This window comes from Laetiporus sulphureus, assembly GCF_001632365.1.
Source record: "Laetiporus sulphureus 93-53 unplaced genomic scaffold LAESUscaffold_4, whole genome shotgun sequence".
Classification (NCBI taxonomy): Eukaryota; Fungi; Basidiomycota; class Agaricomycetes; order Polyporales; family Laetiporaceae; genus Laetiporus; species Laetiporus sulphureus.
In genome coordinates, this window is record NW_024468513.1 from 408,797 (window position 1) to 423,398 (window position 14,602).

The 14,602-nt window shown below is 54.1% G+C and overlaps 8 protein-coding genes across 8 annotated transcripts; 6 read left to right on the forward strand and 2 right to left on the reverse strand.

The window, feature by feature from the left end:
* The first annotated feature begins 99 nt into the window (after positions 1–99).
* LAESUDRAFT_672179 (uncharacterized protein) lies at positions 100–2,660 on the forward strand. Its single transcript, XM_040905484.1, has 2 exons — positions 100–200; positions 255–2,660. Exon 2 carries the CDS (start codon positions 328–330, stop codon positions 2,548–2,550), a length of 2,223 nt encoding a protein of 740 aa, XP_040768465.1. The 5' UTR covers positions 100–200; positions 255–327; the 3' UTR covers positions 2,551–2,660.
* A 136-nt stretch (positions 2,661–2,796) lies between these two features.
* Positions 2,797–4,019, forward strand: LAESUDRAFT_721096 (ARF/SAR superfamily). The gene is made up of 6 exons (XM_040907954.1): positions 2,797–2,871; positions 2,933–2,998; positions 3,052–3,102; positions 3,161–3,412; positions 3,466–3,541; positions 3,600–4,019. The coding sequence occupies exons 1-6, from the start codon at positions 2,844–2,846 to the stop codon at positions 3,673–3,675; spliced, it is 549 nt and encodes a 182-aa protein (XP_040768466.1). The 5' UTR covers positions 2,797–2,843; the 3' UTR covers positions 3,676–4,019.
* Positions 4,020–4,218: 199 nt separating this feature from the next.
* LAESUDRAFT_643961 (cysteine synthase) lies at positions 4,219–5,559 on the forward strand (the record flags this gene model as incomplete). The annotated part of the gene is made up of 6 exons (XM_040903817.1): positions 4,219–4,311; positions 4,367–4,497; positions 4,554–4,668; positions 4,722–5,124; positions 5,177–5,368; positions 5,423–5,559. The coding sequence occupies 6 exons, from the start codon at positions 4,219–4,221 to the stop codon at positions 5,557–5,559; spliced, it is 1,071 nt and encodes a 356-aa protein (XP_040768467.1).
* On the reverse strand, positions 5,508–8,397 carry LAESUDRAFT_693038 (uncharacterized protein). The gene is made up of 7 exons (XM_040906150.1): positions 8,286–8,397; positions 8,192–8,230; positions 8,054–8,137; positions 7,857–7,996; positions 6,456–7,807; positions 6,190–6,403; positions 5,508–6,136 (listed from the first exon to the last, which is right to left on the reverse strand). Exons 1-7 carry the CDS (start codon positions 8,320–8,322, stop codon positions 5,840–5,842), a joined length of 2,163 nt encoding a protein of 720 aa, XP_040768468.1. The 5' UTR covers positions 8,323–8,397; the 3' UTR covers positions 5,508–5,839.
* A 192-nt stretch (positions 8,398–8,589) lies between these two features.
* On the forward strand, positions 8,590–9,000 carry LAESUDRAFT_734526 (40S ribosomal protein S27; the record flags this gene model as incomplete). Its single annotated transcript, XM_040910520.1, has 3 exons — positions 8,590–8,592; positions 8,661–8,772; positions 8,834–9,000. 3 exons carry the CDS (start codon positions 8,590–8,592, stop codon positions 8,998–9,000), a joined length of 282 nt encoding a protein of 93 aa, XP_040768469.1.
* Positions 8,991–9,598, forward strand: LAESUDRAFT_346985 (uncharacterized protein). The gene has a single exon (XM_040902109.1). It carries the CDS (start codon positions 9,111–9,113, stop codon positions 9,420–9,422), a length of 312 nt encoding a protein of 103 aa, XP_040768470.1. The 5' UTR covers positions 8,991–9,110; the 3' UTR covers positions 9,423–9,598.
* LAESUDRAFT_741159 (uncharacterized protein) lies at positions 9,363–12,178 on the reverse strand. The gene is made up of 7 exons (XM_040911127.1): positions 12,119–12,178; positions 11,949–12,069; positions 11,754–11,893; positions 11,588–11,703; positions 11,028–11,539; positions 10,022–10,974; positions 9,363–9,959 (listed from the first exon to the last, which is right to left on the reverse strand). Exons 1-7 carry the CDS (start codon positions 12,119–12,121, stop codon positions 9,696–9,698), a joined length of 2,109 nt encoding a protein of 702 aa, XP_040768471.1. The 5' UTR covers positions 12,122–12,178; the 3' UTR covers positions 9,363–9,695.
* Positions 12,179–12,798: 620 nt separating this feature from the next.
* Positions 12,799–14,373, forward strand: LAESUDRAFT_644337 (uncharacterized protein; the record flags this gene model as incomplete). The annotated part of the gene is made up of 3 exons (XM_040903849.1): positions 12,799–12,957; positions 13,023–13,358; positions 13,408–14,373. 3 exons carry the CDS (start codon positions 12,799–12,801, stop codon positions 14,371–14,373), a joined length of 1,461 nt encoding a protein of 486 aa, XP_040768472.1.
* Positions 14,374–14,602: the final 229 nt, after the last annotated feature.

Genomic DNA, 14,602 nt, shown 5'->3' on the forward strand with positions numbered 1-14,602 from the left:
GGTTACGCGTCCTCACGTGTGACAAATGTTTTATCAAAGGTAAATACAAAACTATATATGTACTTATCTGTGGCACCCCAGAATAGGCCTGTCACCGTCTGCCATCCGTCGAGACCATGCCTGCACCATTCTAACTCGTGCTTCCCCTCGAATCCTGCAGCAGTAGCGCATCCAACATCTTGACTAGGAGAGCTCCAGGTGTAAGCCGCTTGTCTATCTCATGTTCATAGGTTGGAATTCCGACCGTGTACGATCAGAGGAGCCACCACCATCTTGTCGTCCGTAACCAGTCTATACCTCAATCGCCTACACGCTCAGATCGCACTCATGGCCACGGAGAATGAACCTGGAGACGATTACATCAGGCGCATCGCGACCTATATCCGGAATCGTGAACAGGGACTCGCAGCTGCTGCCGTTGTACGCAGACGACACAAGAAGGCGGTGTCAGAGGCGTCCGTGCTCAATCCTTTGACCTGGTTCGCTTCGGACAACGCTGCTGCTCCTCAAGCAAAGCCAGTCGTGCTCACATTTGACATGCATCACTTATTTTACCTACTGATGCGCCTCGAAGCTCTCGGCATCGATGTCGGCTCCCTGGACGTGCGCGTCGACAACCCATCACGACCGATGAACTACATCAATGTATTTCCCAACGGCGACAGATCAGATACCCTTTCATTCGTCTCCTTCCGCTCGTCACTATCCGCCGTCTCCAAGCTCTCCCTCGGCTCGGGCTGGTGGGGCAGACCGACGCCACCGAGCGTCGATTCCGAGCTCAAGTACATTTACAGTTGTTTCACGAAGCTCCCTGCACTTGCATTGCACGCGCCGGAGGCGAAGTTAATCATGGAGCTCGCGAACGAAGTATCGAATGAGAGCGCTCTCCCGCTCGATGCGTTCAAGAACCTGCAGACGCTGTGCTGTATCGATATTGACCCGCGTACGCTGCTGGGCTGGGACCGGCTAGCAGAAAGCCTGCGGAGCTTGTCAATCAAGAACAGCGGCTTGGAGGATGTATCGGACGTTTTTATTGGTGCTGTGCTCGACGACCAGGCGCGGCGCGAGGGAAAGACCGGCGGCGCGAGCGCAAGGCAGCTCTCTCGAGGCCTGGCGCGCACCTCCTCTTTTCATGCTACACGACTTCCTCAGTCGGTGCCTGAGGACGCCGAAGACGATACTGACAGCCCTCCTACGTCCAGCTCGGAAGAGAGACCGACGGTTGTTGAGGAGACGCCAACACCTGTGGAGGAGAACTCCCAGTCCTCCGCGCTGTCTGCACTCAAGTGGACATTCTTGCGGCACCTCTCTCTGTCCGATAACGCTCTCACATTCCTCCCAACCGCCCCACTACCCTATCTTACATCCGTCACTCACCTTGATCTCTCGTCTAATCTCCTGATATCTGTTCCACCTGGCCTCTCGTCGCTGTACAATCTCGTCTCGCTCAATCTATCAGACAACATGATCGACTCCGTCCTCGGAATCTACACCGTTCTCGGAAACGTTCTATATCTTAATCTCTCCCGGAACCGACTAGAATCAATATGTGGGCTCGAGCGGTTATTGGCACTTGAACGCGTTGACCTGCGGGAGAATCTCATTGAGGAGAGCGCAGAGATCGGGCGATTGGCAACGCTGCCCAACATCGCTGAAGTATGGGTGGAGGGCAACCCGCTGACAGAGATCGAAGAGGGTTATCGAATACGGTGCTTCGACTATTTCACCAAGGAGGGCAGAGGCATCCTGCTAGATGGCTCACCACCTGGTTTCTACGAGAAGATGTACCTAACAACTCCACCGTCTGAACAGATGACTTCTGCGCGGCCCCCTTCGGCGGTGTCTCCTCCAGTGGTCGCTGTCAGCAGCCCCTCACGGTTGAATGGTGCATCGTCTGCACAAGGTAGCCCGCTGTTGTCTCCATCATCTTCATCATCTCCTGGGTCGCATGCCGGATCACCGCAGCTTGCGGCTGTGAGGGGACGGCGGAAGAAGAACAAGCGAATTGTGGACCTGGACGGTGGCAGTCAGGAGGTTAGCGAGGCGGACAGCTCGAAGGATGCTTCTCAAGTTCGTGGCGCTTCCGAGGCCCGTGCACGGCCATGGCGAGCGTTCAGTTCGGAGTCAAAGAATAAGCAGCCCGATTCTGCGACCGGCTCTGCGCCTGACGCGGGTCCATCCACTGAGGGATCGCCCGCCCATTTGGCTGTGCTCCCCATCAACACGGCCGTCCGAATGCTCCCAAGGTCTCGCCACAGCCGCCACCTCACCGACATCAGCCCTAGCACCGGTGGCATGCATGACGACGGAACGACGTTCAGTCCTACCTCCCCCCGCGGGTCCATGCGCAAGTCGGCTACTCGGCGAGCACGCGTAACGGCGTCGTTGTACGAGCCCGCCATTGGGCAGCAAGACGAGGCAGATCAGTTCAAGGAAGCAGACGCCTTCCGGGCACGGATAGAGGCGTTGCGATCAGACATGGGTGACGGATGGTTGAAGGTGTTGAATCAGTCGCAGCTGGGGTCGCCGGGGGTGGCGTCCAGTGGATAGCACGGATATGATTATCCCCTCTCACTTACCTCTGGAGTATATAGTGTACATCTTGCTGTAGACGGGTTATTTGCTGGATATCATGATATGTTTTATGAGCTGGTGTAAGCAAGCGAGTGCCGAAGTGATGCGCGGGGATGGGAGTGTCCGAGGTCGCGTGGCGCTGACCCGACTTCCGTGCACTCGTCGTAGTGGTGATCACTTCCCTTCCTTTCTATCTCGCGGCCACTCCACCAATCTCCCGTCGCTCTTTCCTTCCTACATTCTTTCAGTCCTCGATTCTCGGTCTCATCATGGGTGCTAATCTTTCGAAAGCGTTGGGTAAGCTCCACGCAGGACAGCGTGCAACACTCCGCAACTAACCGCCGTTGCTCTCGTGCAGCGAGGTTGTTTGGGAACAAGGAGATGCGACTGCTGATGTTGGGCCTTGACGCTGCCGGGAAGACGAGCGAGTATCCTGCCATCATATGCCCACCTCCTTGCGCTGACAGCACTCTGCAGCCATCCTCTACAAGCTCAAGTTGAACCAATCTGTCACCACTATTCCCACAGGTTCGTGACGCGAATGAGATTTCAGTCTAACTTAGCTTAAAGGCAACGACGAGTGCAGTCGGGTTCAACGTGGAAACTGTTACATACAAAAACGTCAAGTTCAACGTGTGGGATGTCGGCGGGCAGGACAAGATTCGGCCACTGTGGAGACACTACTACACCGGCACGCAGGGTCTTGTATTCGTTGTCGACAGTTCCGACAGGGAGCGGATAGATGAAGCAAGGCAGGAGTTGCACCGAATATTGAGCGACCGAGAGATGAAGGACTGTTTGCTGCTGGTCTTTGCGAATAAGCAAGATCTGCCAGGAGGTGCGCTGTCACATCTTACCTTTGGAAATACATGCCCAACAGAAGCCGTCTAGCTATGCCACCGTCGGAGGTGACGGAGAAGTTGGGACTGCATCGCATGCGTGATAGGTCATGGTACGTCCACCCAAGGTATGTCTGTCACTCACTCACCGCTATTCTACGGGCGCAACGTTGAGATAAGTGTTAGCTGTGCCACAACGGGAGAAGGTCTCTTTGAGGGCCTCCAATGGCTCTCGCAGAATGTGAAGAAACGTCAACCGTAGAAGCATTTTGACCCGCTCTCCGATCCACCCCCATGCTCTCGTCGCCTTTGCTCGATACCCGTCCGGTTCCTGGAGATCTTGATACTTATGGCCCGCACGACGCACGCACGCTCGCACGACGGACACCTCGGTCCACACGCCTGTTTCCCGCTACTAGTTACTCGTTTCCTCTCAAGCACTAAGGGACATATCTTATTTACCCTCCTCGACGATACATCTATGTATACGCACTTTAATGGATACGCCGTCGTGTCAGCTCATTGCCTTTGTTTCGTTCGTCGATATTGTGCTGCATGCATCCTGCAATATATCCCATGGTCGCTACGCGCATGCGCAATCCTGGATGATATTGTGGCAAGAGAACGGTGTTCTGCGTGCAGTCATGGAGAGACTCGATGATATAGCCGGGCAGTCGAGTATCCGGAATTTGAGCAACTTGTGCTGTGCTCATGATGACGCCTTCAGCGAAAACGCCTGCGTACTTGAGTGGCCGGGCCTCCTCCGGCTTCCTTGCTTAGTTTCCACCATCATCTTCTCGCGGTCATGGCTGCTGCGTTGCGGGCAAAGTCCCTTGTCAGGACGTTCACTTCTCGAGCCGTGGACGGCTTTGTCGGTGCCATCGGAAACACACCGCTTGTGCGACCTCGATGTTAGCGCCACAACTGATCTTTCTAACCCATCACGAGATTAGATTCGACTAAAGAAACTCTCCGAGAAGACGGGATGCAACATTGTCGCGAAAGGAGAGTTTCAGAACCCCGGCGGCAGCGTCAAGGACCGTGCTGCTTTGGGTGTAATCCGAGATGCTGAGGAGCGAGGCTTGTGAGTGCACCCATGACCGCTTGCATCAGTACGTATTCATAAAACGGTACACTTAGGTTGAAGCCCGGAGGGACTGTCGTAGAGGGGACCGCTGGCAACACCGGTATCGGCCTCGCTCACGTCTGCAGAGCCATTGGCTACAGATGCGTGATTTTCATGCCCAACACACAAGTACGCCTGCATCCTCGTGTTTCCGTCTATATACAGCTTACGGTCTCCCGCAGAGTCAAGAAAAGATTGACCTCCTGCGCATGCTGGGTGCAGAAGTCTACCCCGTACCGGCCGTCGCGTATGATAACCCGAAGAACTACAACCACCAGGCACGCGACTTCGCAGCGAGCATCCCGAACGCCGTCTGGACGGACCAATTCGACAACACCGCGAACGCGAAGGCGCACTACCTCACCACTGGCCCGGAGATCTGGGAGCAGACTGAGGGCAAGGTCGACGCGTTCGTCTGTGCCACGGGCACTGGGGGCACGCTCGCAGGGACGGGCAAACTTTTGAAGGAGAAGAGCGATGGGAAGACGCAGGTGTGGCTCGCGGACCCGCCAGGCAGTGTTCTATACAGCTACATAAGCAGTGGTGGAAAGCTCACGGAGCGGAGCGGAGGGTCGATCACGGAAGGTCGGTTGTGCATGCGGTATAAGTGAGATTAGACTTACTCTTTCTACTCCAGGCATCGGCCAGGGCCGCATCACGAACAACTTGGCGATTCTCGTGAAGGATCTAGATGGTGCTCTGCACATACCTGATGCGGACTCAATAGCCATGCTATACGACCTGCTGGATACTGAGGGTCTGTACCTCGGTGCTAGCTCAGCACTCAACGTTGTTGCTGCCGTCAAGTTGGCCGAGAAGCTCGGACCAGGTTCGTCCGTGGTGCATGACTGTGGTATTGTACGCTGACTCACGATCCTTCCAGGTAAAACGATTGCGACCATCCTCTGCGACGGCGCATACCGATACCAAAGCCGTCTGTTCTCAAAAGCATGGCTGAAGGAGAAAGCCCTCGAAGATGCCATCCCATCGCAGCTGAAGAAGTACGCGGTGTTGGACTGATTGCACAGTTGCGATGTATGCAGCGCAATTCTCTCGTTTTGGTGGGACTTCCGGTGTCCAATTCTACCTCCGTCTGCTACTCCTATGTTCGATTGCTTGAATAGTGCTTGTTATTCCCGGCTGGAAGATTGACAAGTTTCGGACAGAAGAAATAATGCCATGGAATCAACCATTTTTCAGAGCGAGGCAGATTGGGTATGTTAGATCGTAGCATAAAAGCGACAGCCATGGTATCCACGCTGTATGCGAGAACTGTCACCAGGGATCCTCTCCCAGTATCCTACATGATCTCCTCCAGTGTCATGTCGCCGGGCCTGTCCTCGACCTCGGGTGCCGTCTCGAATTTTCTCATACCTGATGTATGTACTTGGCCATCCCTCACGGGTCCCTCGGCTGTGGCCCTACAGTTGAGACTATCATTCCGTATCGGCATGGTCGTACGCGCAATGCGTGTGACCATCGTCCGTGGCTTCATTTCAGTGGGCACCGCGACCGATTTGTACATCAACAGCTCGTGCTGAAGGTCTTCGTTCTGCATTTGGATGCTATCCCTCTCACGCGTGCACATGAGGAGTTCCTAAGCATCTTTCAGAACAGCGGAGATAGTGTGAGCGATGCTGCAAGCCATACCTGCTTTGTCTCGTGCATCTCCCTCCGGATTTTTTCAACATACATGATACGCTGTGCTGGGTTGTTGTGACCAACGATCTCGGCATTAAACCTGCTGAGGTGTGCAGCTTCCTCCTCCGCCAGCGCATTGCGTGCGACGAGGGCGTCGACCTCCTCGACGAGGCTATTGTACGCGTCCTGATACCTTTCTGCTTCCGCCAATTCCGCAGATAGTCTGCGTCCGCTTTAGCACTAAAGTCAGTAGAACTCGTGAGGACCCGACTTACTGTTCGATCTCCATCTGGAGAGCTTCCTCCGCAATACGACTCTTGTGTGCAGCCTCAGCAAGCCGCTTGCTCCCTTCTCTCTCCTTCTGTAGCATCTGTTGCACTTTCGACATATCTGTCAGAGCGCGAACGCGTGCATCTTCGAGCTGTCTCTTCAGGTCCACTTCTGCTGCTTTAGAGATGTCGAGAGCAGTGCTAGTCTCCGCGAGACGTCCTTCAACAGCGGCATGTTCCGCACGCAAGGTCTCCAGCATGCTGTTCAGCTCCGTACATCTATTCTCCACCGCGTGGTGCTCAGCGGCGAGCTTCTGAGCTTGCTTATCAGCGCCGTCTAAGGCGGCGAGCAGCGTTGAGCTATGTGCTATGGCACTTTGGCATCTGAGTCGATCAAGTTCCGCCCATGCGATTAGGTCAGCGTGAATAGCCCTGCGCATAACAATTTCTGAATCGCGTAGTTGCTCCGCAATTGTAGCCATGTCAGCCTCAAGAGTTTGGTAAGGGTATGATGGACTTGGGAGACCTTCCTTCGCCACTTCCGCGAGCCGCTGGGAATAATATAGCGCTTCTTGATCGACCTCTTGCAAGCGAGCAGATAGGAATTGGTTTTCTTCTCTTGTCTGACGTACGAGATTGGCGAGCTCGATGACTTGACCTTCTGTATTAGCCAGCTTGCGCTCTAGCTTGAGAATGCGCATTTGGAGAATGGCGCTTTCGTGTTTGAGCTGATCATGCTGTGCCTTTAGGACAGTAGCAGAGGCCAACCGACCGTACTCCTGTGCTACACGGGTGAGAAGTGCTCGGTGTTGCTCGAGCTTCTCCAGCATATCTTCTTCCTTGTCCGCAGTTTGCGCTTGGAGACTCTCCAATGCAGTCCTGGCGCTTCGGGCTTGCGCTTCGTACTCTTGCAGTCGTGCCTTCAGATCAGACACTGCCGCTCGGGATTCCTGCACCTCTCCGTCAACCTTTCCCTTCACTTCTGCTAATCTTGCCTCCACCAGCTCGCGTTTCTTCCTCTCTGTGCTGAGAGTCTTCTCGAGATCGGAAATCTTCTTGTCCCGCTCCCGCACATCTTCTCTCCTCCTCGTTTCTGCCGCTTGAAGAGCTTTCCTCGCTTCACTTGCCTCGCCTTGCTTTGAGGACAGTTGAGCACGCTCGTGTTCGCTAGCCTTCAATTTCGTCCGCAACTCGCGAAGCTCGCCCTGCTCCGCCGACGTGGTCTTCTTGAGCTCCTGCACTCTACTTTCACGCATATCATTGTGCTTTTTCAGTTTGTCTGCACGTTCGGAATGCTCGGTCGCAGACTTTTGTGCCCGACTCAAATCGAGCTTCAAGCGCTCGACTTCTAGACGATGCTGCTCTGAGTCAAACACGATTTATCTTGTCAGATGTGATATTCCTCACAGCTTTCTTCCCTTCTGCATGCACTCTTTCCAGATCCTCAACTTTGCGCTGCAGCATCGCATAACGGTCCGCGGTGGTCTTGCTACCGAGAGATGGCTTGCCATCGGTGCCCTTGCTATCCGTATTGTAGGTGCTGGGTCCTGAGTATATCATGGGGTGTTCATACAGAGAGATGGCGGGACAGATATACCGCTCACCGGGAACGTCATCTGCTTCATCTTTTGCAAAGCGATTTGTCTTCTCCAGGAAGGCTCCGCGTTTGTAGGCGTCATATTCTGGGTCTAGTCAAGCTACTCGTCATATGTCATTATTAAATTCACAACATCATGTCTGACCTTGAGGATTGTATGCGTTTGGTCCTGGGACGTCTGACACTAGGGCACAGTATCCTGAGCGTGATCGCTAACCCCGAACCGGCCTGCAATTCACCTTTCGTAGCGGGGAATCGTGGGCCCTTTGGGAACATGGCCGCCTCGCGCAATCCTCCTTTTCCAGATGTGTGCAAGATATACGAGCTTGGTGCGCCCTCTGCTTGCGGCACTGCACGCTAATAAAAGAAAAGTCGAAGTCGAACACCGTGCCGCGACGCGTCTGTGGCGCGAGGTTGATGGACATTTTAGGGCACGTGACGCCTCCTGGCGCTCTTTCTAACAGGTATGTCGCACACTCATGCCACTCCTTCCCTCGTCGACGCTGACCAGCGGTATAGCTCAGAGTTCCTCGCCACCCAAAAATGGTATGTGTTTAACGTGTCTCTCGGAAAACCGAGACTCAGGCGATGTCTCCATGATTTTTCACGTATAGACTCTCGCTGTCGACCTCCTCAACCCCTCCGCTGAGTCAGAAAAAAGGAAGCACAAGCTCAAACGTCTTGTGCAGTCCCCCAATTCATACTTCATGGACGTGAAGTGTCCCGGTAATTCTTGAGACTCTGGCCTACGAGAATGTCGGTGCTCATTCGCACATGCTCTTCCCAGGTTGCTTTGCCATCACGACTGTCTTCTCGCACGCGCAGACCGTGGTCCTCTGCAGTGCATGCAGTACTGTACTCTGCCAACCTACCGGTGGAAAGGCGAGACTGACTGAGGGTGCGTCCCATTGGCAACGACTCTCATTCTTGATGCTGGACACAACAGTCTTTTAGGGAGCTCGTATCGCCGGAAAAACTGAAAACCCCTACTTTCAAGCACGGTCCTTTCATCGGCATTCATCTGCGATAGTGTAGCGTTACACATCCTTGCCGATTTCTCATTTATGCTTCACTATGCTTTTGTAGCTGCATATCTTACAGGTAGTGTGACGCAATGCAGTGCTTTTCTCTGTGATTGCCTATTCAGGCTTGAGTTTGACTACAGTCCGATACAGGTCAATCACTGTAAGGGACAAGCAATTCACTCATCATGGTATGATGGGGGAGTGCAGCATATTATCTTCAGCTGTGCGTGCAGCTCAGGTGATGGTTCCGAAGGACCGTTTTCCACGTACGATGAGCCATTCTCCCTGACGCGGAAGCAAACAAGTACCGGCTGTCAAGCCGATAAAATATTATATCTCAGAAAGGTGTGATGTTCCAATATCTGATACAGGTTCAATGACACTAGCATACGTCCTTACCCTTGGATGGTCATTACGACCGGCTATAGCTATGTGACGGCTAGAAAAACAGGTACTACTTATGTGCTGCAACCACACCGATGTGACAAATCAATATCAAGAGCATCGTATCAAAAGGAGAAGAGCCGTTGCAACTCTCCAAAAGACCAAAAATTCAGAGGGGACAAGATAGAGTGAGATAGTACGAAGATCGCGACGGAAGCCAAGCATCAAACGTGTCATATATCACAGACCAAATGCAGAAGAAATCGACGGAGCGATGGAGCCTCCTCGTCTAGGAGTGCTGGCAGCGGAGGCAGCTAGTGATGATTGGGGCAAACCAGAAGAGAGCGATGGAGCGACAGAGCCGTGTCGCTGACGTTCCCAAAGTTTGTCCTTCGCGCGGATCTCGATGTTCTCGAATGGAGCAGTCTGAGAGAGCTTCACGCAGTCTCGAGTTCCCAGGACAAGCAGCTCAAAGAAGAATGCAGATGCAGCTCGGCGACTGGCCTGAATGATCACGATCGTCCATGTCAATAGCAATCGAATACGATCAATAAACCGCAACGCACCTTCTGAGACATCCTCTTGAAGCTCATTACCTTCTCGCGCCGCTGCTGGCCAACAACGGGCTGCAACTCTCTTCGAATAACAGACAATGCCTTGACAGTGTTCTTGCTGTAGCCAGACGCGTCGTCGCCCTGACCAGGTGCACTTTCCGTGCCCTGACTCTGCGACGTCCGCTCGTCGAAGGCCGCAATGGGACAAGCCATATCCGCATATGACTCCTCGCCCTCTTCGACCGGCACACCGTCTGGTGGAGGAGTCGACAATCGACTCAACTCCGACAGCGCCAGAGACTTGGAGCGCGCGCGCTCGAGCTCATTGCCCGCCATCTCGAATTCGGGCATCTGGAAGCTGTCAAGGCCAGCAATAATGTCGAACTCCTCAGGAGCGACGCTCCGTTGTCCCAGCACATCACTTCCCAACATAAGACTCTCTTCCCGGCTCGCAGCACGTCGCGGCAGCTCAACCTCGTCATCATCGCCAACGACGCTGCCCTCAAGCCTTGGTCTCTTGCTTGGAGGTTTCTCCTCTTGTTCATTGCGGCGCTTAGCGTTCGAGAGACTCTGCAGGGGACGCAGGAACAGGTCTGCTAGTTGAGGAGCTAGGCCAGGCGGTGCAGCAGAAAAGAACGTGCCGTGAGGCGTCACTTTCGTAGGGAGGAAATGAGCAATCGGATCGCCGCGAATTTCGAGGAGACGCATGACGGTTGCAGAACGAGGCAGGTAGTGGTGCTCAGTCACAATGCTGCTGACATCTGCCGCTACCTGGGAGCCAAGGCCTGCATTACGTCCACGTCCGACCCTCGCTCCGGGTCCGTTCGCGAGCTCGGTCACCGCGTCAATAATCTGCTTCTTCTCTTTTCTCTTCTTTACCTTAGCCTCCTGAGCTTGAGCGTCCACCTGAGGCGTCAGTTCCACGTCTGGTGGTGGTGTCTGTGGCGGTTCTGTGAGAGGGGAAGCTACACAAGTCTCAGGATATAGCCTATGATAGCCTTAAATGTAGAGTACTTACATGCTCGCGAAGGCGTCAGACGAGGTGTACGAGGTGTTGCAGCCTGTTCGTTGAAAGGCTCGAAGCTGAGACCAAGATCAATGTCCATGCCACCTGCATCTGGGCCAAAATCCAAATCCATGTCTCCACCGAAGGGGTGTTCAGACGCCTCTCTGCTCCGTACAGACATGAGATCCAAGTCCGTATCTGCACCTGGTTTACCGAGGAGATGGGAGTCCAACGAATCGCGCGGTGCTCGCGGCGCCACGGCGTCACGGCCTACCTCGATGCTCATGCTGTCGTCCCCAAAGTGAGACTCCCCTTGATGTTCGCTGAGAGGGCCTTCACCGAAATCGATGCCGAGAGGCTCATAGTCGTTAGAACCAATTCCGTCTGAGGGGCCGAGGTCAAAACCGTAGCCAGGATCGTCAAGACCGAATTTGAAATCATCGGCTGTGGCCAGTGTGATATCCGCAGCTTTAGCTATGTGCTGACCACCCGGTTGAACGGGACGGTCGTCAAAATCCATATCCCTGATATAATCAGCGCAATGCATTAGCAAGACGTTGGATCTGCCGTACCAATGAATATCGGGCAAAAAGGCATCGAGATCAAGGTTATTACCCTGCAGCGTAATGGCGTTGCGATTAACGGCCAATTGGTCCTCCGTCATATCCACGATACCAGGACGGAAAGCCTGCAGCCAGACTTTAAGGACTGGTTCTCATAGTAAAGGAATGCACGCACCATCTTGATTTTCAACAACGCTTCATTACAATCATCCAACAGATATTTTGCCTTTCGGCTGTATATCCGGACCACACCAAGCAGCAGCTGGCCACTGAGCCGCAAGGCCATGACTTCGATTTCCTGGCCCACGATCGCGTCTACAATTACACGCGTCAGGCACGCCATACGCTCTGAAACGAGTATCAGACACACCAACTGACTGCTCAATATCGGTCTGCAGCGTCTGGGTTTTGGACAGCTTGCGCTCCATGTGAGCGGCGAGCCATACTTTTGCGAGCGGCCCACGGCGAGAAAGTATCGCTTCGGAGTAGAACTGTACACACGAGTCAGAACTGTAGCCTTCAACATCCAAGAGCGCGCACCATGTTGAAGGGTATCCAAGACGAGGGACGCGTTCGAGCGCGACTGTGGCAAGAGGTCAGGGGGTATCGCGGAGCGACATTCGAACCAGGACTCTGCGTTCAGTCTCGTGCGCAACGTTCAACCTCCGACGGGCTGAGTGACCTCTTATAGAAACTCCGCAGCGTGGCCGAGTGACTCCGCCCAAACACAACCGCGCTAGGCCCATCCGAGAGTCTGGCATTTTGCTTCCCTTCAACTGCCGCTGGCTCAAATGCTGGCTTCATCCTCCCGGAATGCTCTGAAGGCAGCCCGAGGCAAACTATCGCATGTGGCGACAGAAACCTGTGTAGCGGCGCCAGCATCATCCAGCCTGTCAAGTACGCAATGATTCCGTTCGTCTTTCTTCCTGATGATCTTGACATGCTTGATCGACCTAGAATGCTTCCAGCAGCAGCGCGAGACGTCGACCGCTTCAGTAGTAGCTAAATCGGAGATACTAAGGCAAGATAATCACAACCGTCCAAATGGTCCGCGACGTGGACCGTACTCTTTCCAGCCCCGCCCTTTCCTTCGAAGGTCGAACGCGACGACACCTGCCGCCCGGTACAACATGAAACTCGGCGACATACTCTTGCCCAGGGCAGCACATGATGGAACGGAGTACAAACTCACTCGTATTGCCATGCAGATTTGCAAGGAAATGAAAGACGAAGGGGTTCAGCCGGATGCCACCACATACGAATACATCCTGGAGGCCTGCGCATCTGAAGGACGTCCTGCGGAGGCTCGCGCAGCATTCGATGATATGCTCGCCATGGGGATACAACCGACACGGACAATGTTTCATCATCTACTCTATGTGAGGTGAAGTCCTCCATGCGCTGCACGCGCTGTCCTTTCGCCAGATCTGACGTTCATCGACAGGTATTGCGCAGAGAAGATGCCGGAGAAATGTGGAGCGTGTTGGAGACAATGAGGCAATTCCTCGTAGCTCCTAACGAGACTACATACGAGATCATCATCCTCCGGTATACTCAAGACGACCATATTGAACTCGCCCTGCAAAACCTTGCAGAGATGGGTGCACGCGGCCTCTCTCCGACGCTAAAAACTGCAACGACTCTCATAGAGTCGGCGGGTCGGCTGGGATACCCCCGCCTGGCACTGGAATTGGCTGAGGCGTTTGAAGCAACTTCGGTACGACGCCTTGATGGCGACGTCTGGTTAGAATGCTTGCTCTCGTCTGCCGAAGCATTATACGTGGGTGATACAATCAAGCTTTTCATTCAGCTTTTCACTTCTTCGCCAGGAGGATGGAGTGCTGCGGACGTGGCAGAAGGTCGTGCACGAGCTCCACATCACGCCTGACGAAGGTTGTTGCTTGCAAGTCCTGCACGCTGCAGGCCGTAATGGACTTGCTGCCCTCGGCCTCGATGTGCTTCAAGTTCTCGGGAAGATCGGTGTGGCTTGGGAAGAATACCACTTCGCGCCGGTCATCGAAGCTCTATGTAAAGGCAAAGAGAAGAATCTCAAGGATGCTCTGGCCATGCTAGACTTGATCAGAAGCCATGACATCACCCCTGGAGCCGAAACAGCCTTCCCTATATTTGAGATGATCTCAAAGGATGCGGATTCGGTCGACGAAGCGTGGGGTATCCTCGAGACGCTCCACGAGGAAGGCAAGAACATCGACATTACAGCGATCAACGTCGTCGTCCAGGCTTCCGTGGCGATTGGGGATCTCCAGCGCGCTGTGGGCACGTACAAGACTGCCGGCAAGCTCGGTGTCAAGCCGAACATCGATACATATAATTTACTCCTCGCAGGCTGCATCGCTGCGCAACACCGGCCGCTCGGTGACCGCCTGCTGACTGAGATGAAGGAGGCGAAGATCAAGCCCGACATCCGCACATACGAGAGGCTGATCGTGCTTTGTCTGACGCAGACGGTGTACGAGGACGCTTTCTTCTACCTCGAGGAGATGAAGACCGAGGGTCATCTCCCACCGCTCGCAGTGTACGAGGCGATCATCCGCAAGTGTGTCGCGCTTGGAGACCCACGGTACAAACTCGCGGTGGAAGAGTTGTTGGAATGCGGGTATGAGCTGTCGTCCGGGCTCAATTCGTTCATCCAGTCGGGCGGAACACACGATGGGTCGCACCCTAAGGAGCGTCCCCGAAGTGTTGAGAGATCATTTAGAACCAGGACCAAGCGAGAGGACTTCCTGAGGGGCGTCCAGGAACCAGTGGAATTGATGAGCGATCAGGTTTCCTAGGGGGTGAAGGATCAGGAATAGGGTTGGTAGCTATGATTCTCTTCAGCAGGTCATATACTATTCGAATCTATAGCCGATGCCAGCGGCCATTCGTTCTAGTTCTCGACGACTTTGAACCGATGGGGAAGTTCACGACGGCCAGCGGACCCGCTTCCAGTATAGAAAGAGTATCATTACTCCAGAGGTAGCTCTACAGGTCTATTTATAGCAAAACATGCGCTCTCGCAAG

Coding starts and splice junctions, on each gene's coding strand:
- LAESUDRAFT_672179 (XM_040905484.1), top strand. CDS start 328: ATGGCCACGGAGAATGAACCTGGAGACGATTACATCAGGCGCATCGCG.
- LAESUDRAFT_721096 (XM_040907954.1), top strand. CDS start 2,844: ATGGGTGCTAATCTTTCGAAAGCGTTGG. Junction 3,103..3,160: donor TGTCACCACTATTCCCACAG/GTTCGTGACGCG, acceptor CGACGAGTGCAG/TCGGGTTCAACGTGGAAACT. Junction 3,542..3,599: donor TCATGGTACGTCCACCCAAG/GTATGTCTGTCA, acceptor GATAAGTGTTAG/CTGTGCCACAACGGGAGAAG.
- LAESUDRAFT_693038 (XM_040906150.1), bottom strand. CDS start 8,322: ATGTTCCCAAAGGGCCCACGATTCCCCGCTACGAAAG. Junction 8,138..8,191: donor AAACGCATACAATCCTCAAG/GTCAGACATGAT, acceptor TAGCTTGACTAG/ACCCAGAATATGACGCCTAC. Junction 6,404..6,455: donor CTCCAGATGGAGATCGAACA/GTAAGTCGGGTC, acceptor AAGCGGACGCAG/ACTATCTGCGGAATTGGCGG.
- LAESUDRAFT_346985 (XM_040902109.1), top strand. CDS start 9,111: ATGCTTCACTATGCTTTTGTAGCTGCATATCTTACAGGTAGTGTGACG.
- LAESUDRAFT_741159 (XM_040911127.1), bottom strand. Junction 11,540..11,587: donor TTTTTGCCCGATATTCATTG/GTACGGCAGATC, acceptor TGATTATATCAG/GGATATGGATTTTGACGACC. Junction 10,975..11,027: donor TCTGACGCCTTCGCGAGCAT/GTAAGTACTCTA, acceptor AGACTTGTGTAG/CTTCCCCTCTCACAGAACCG.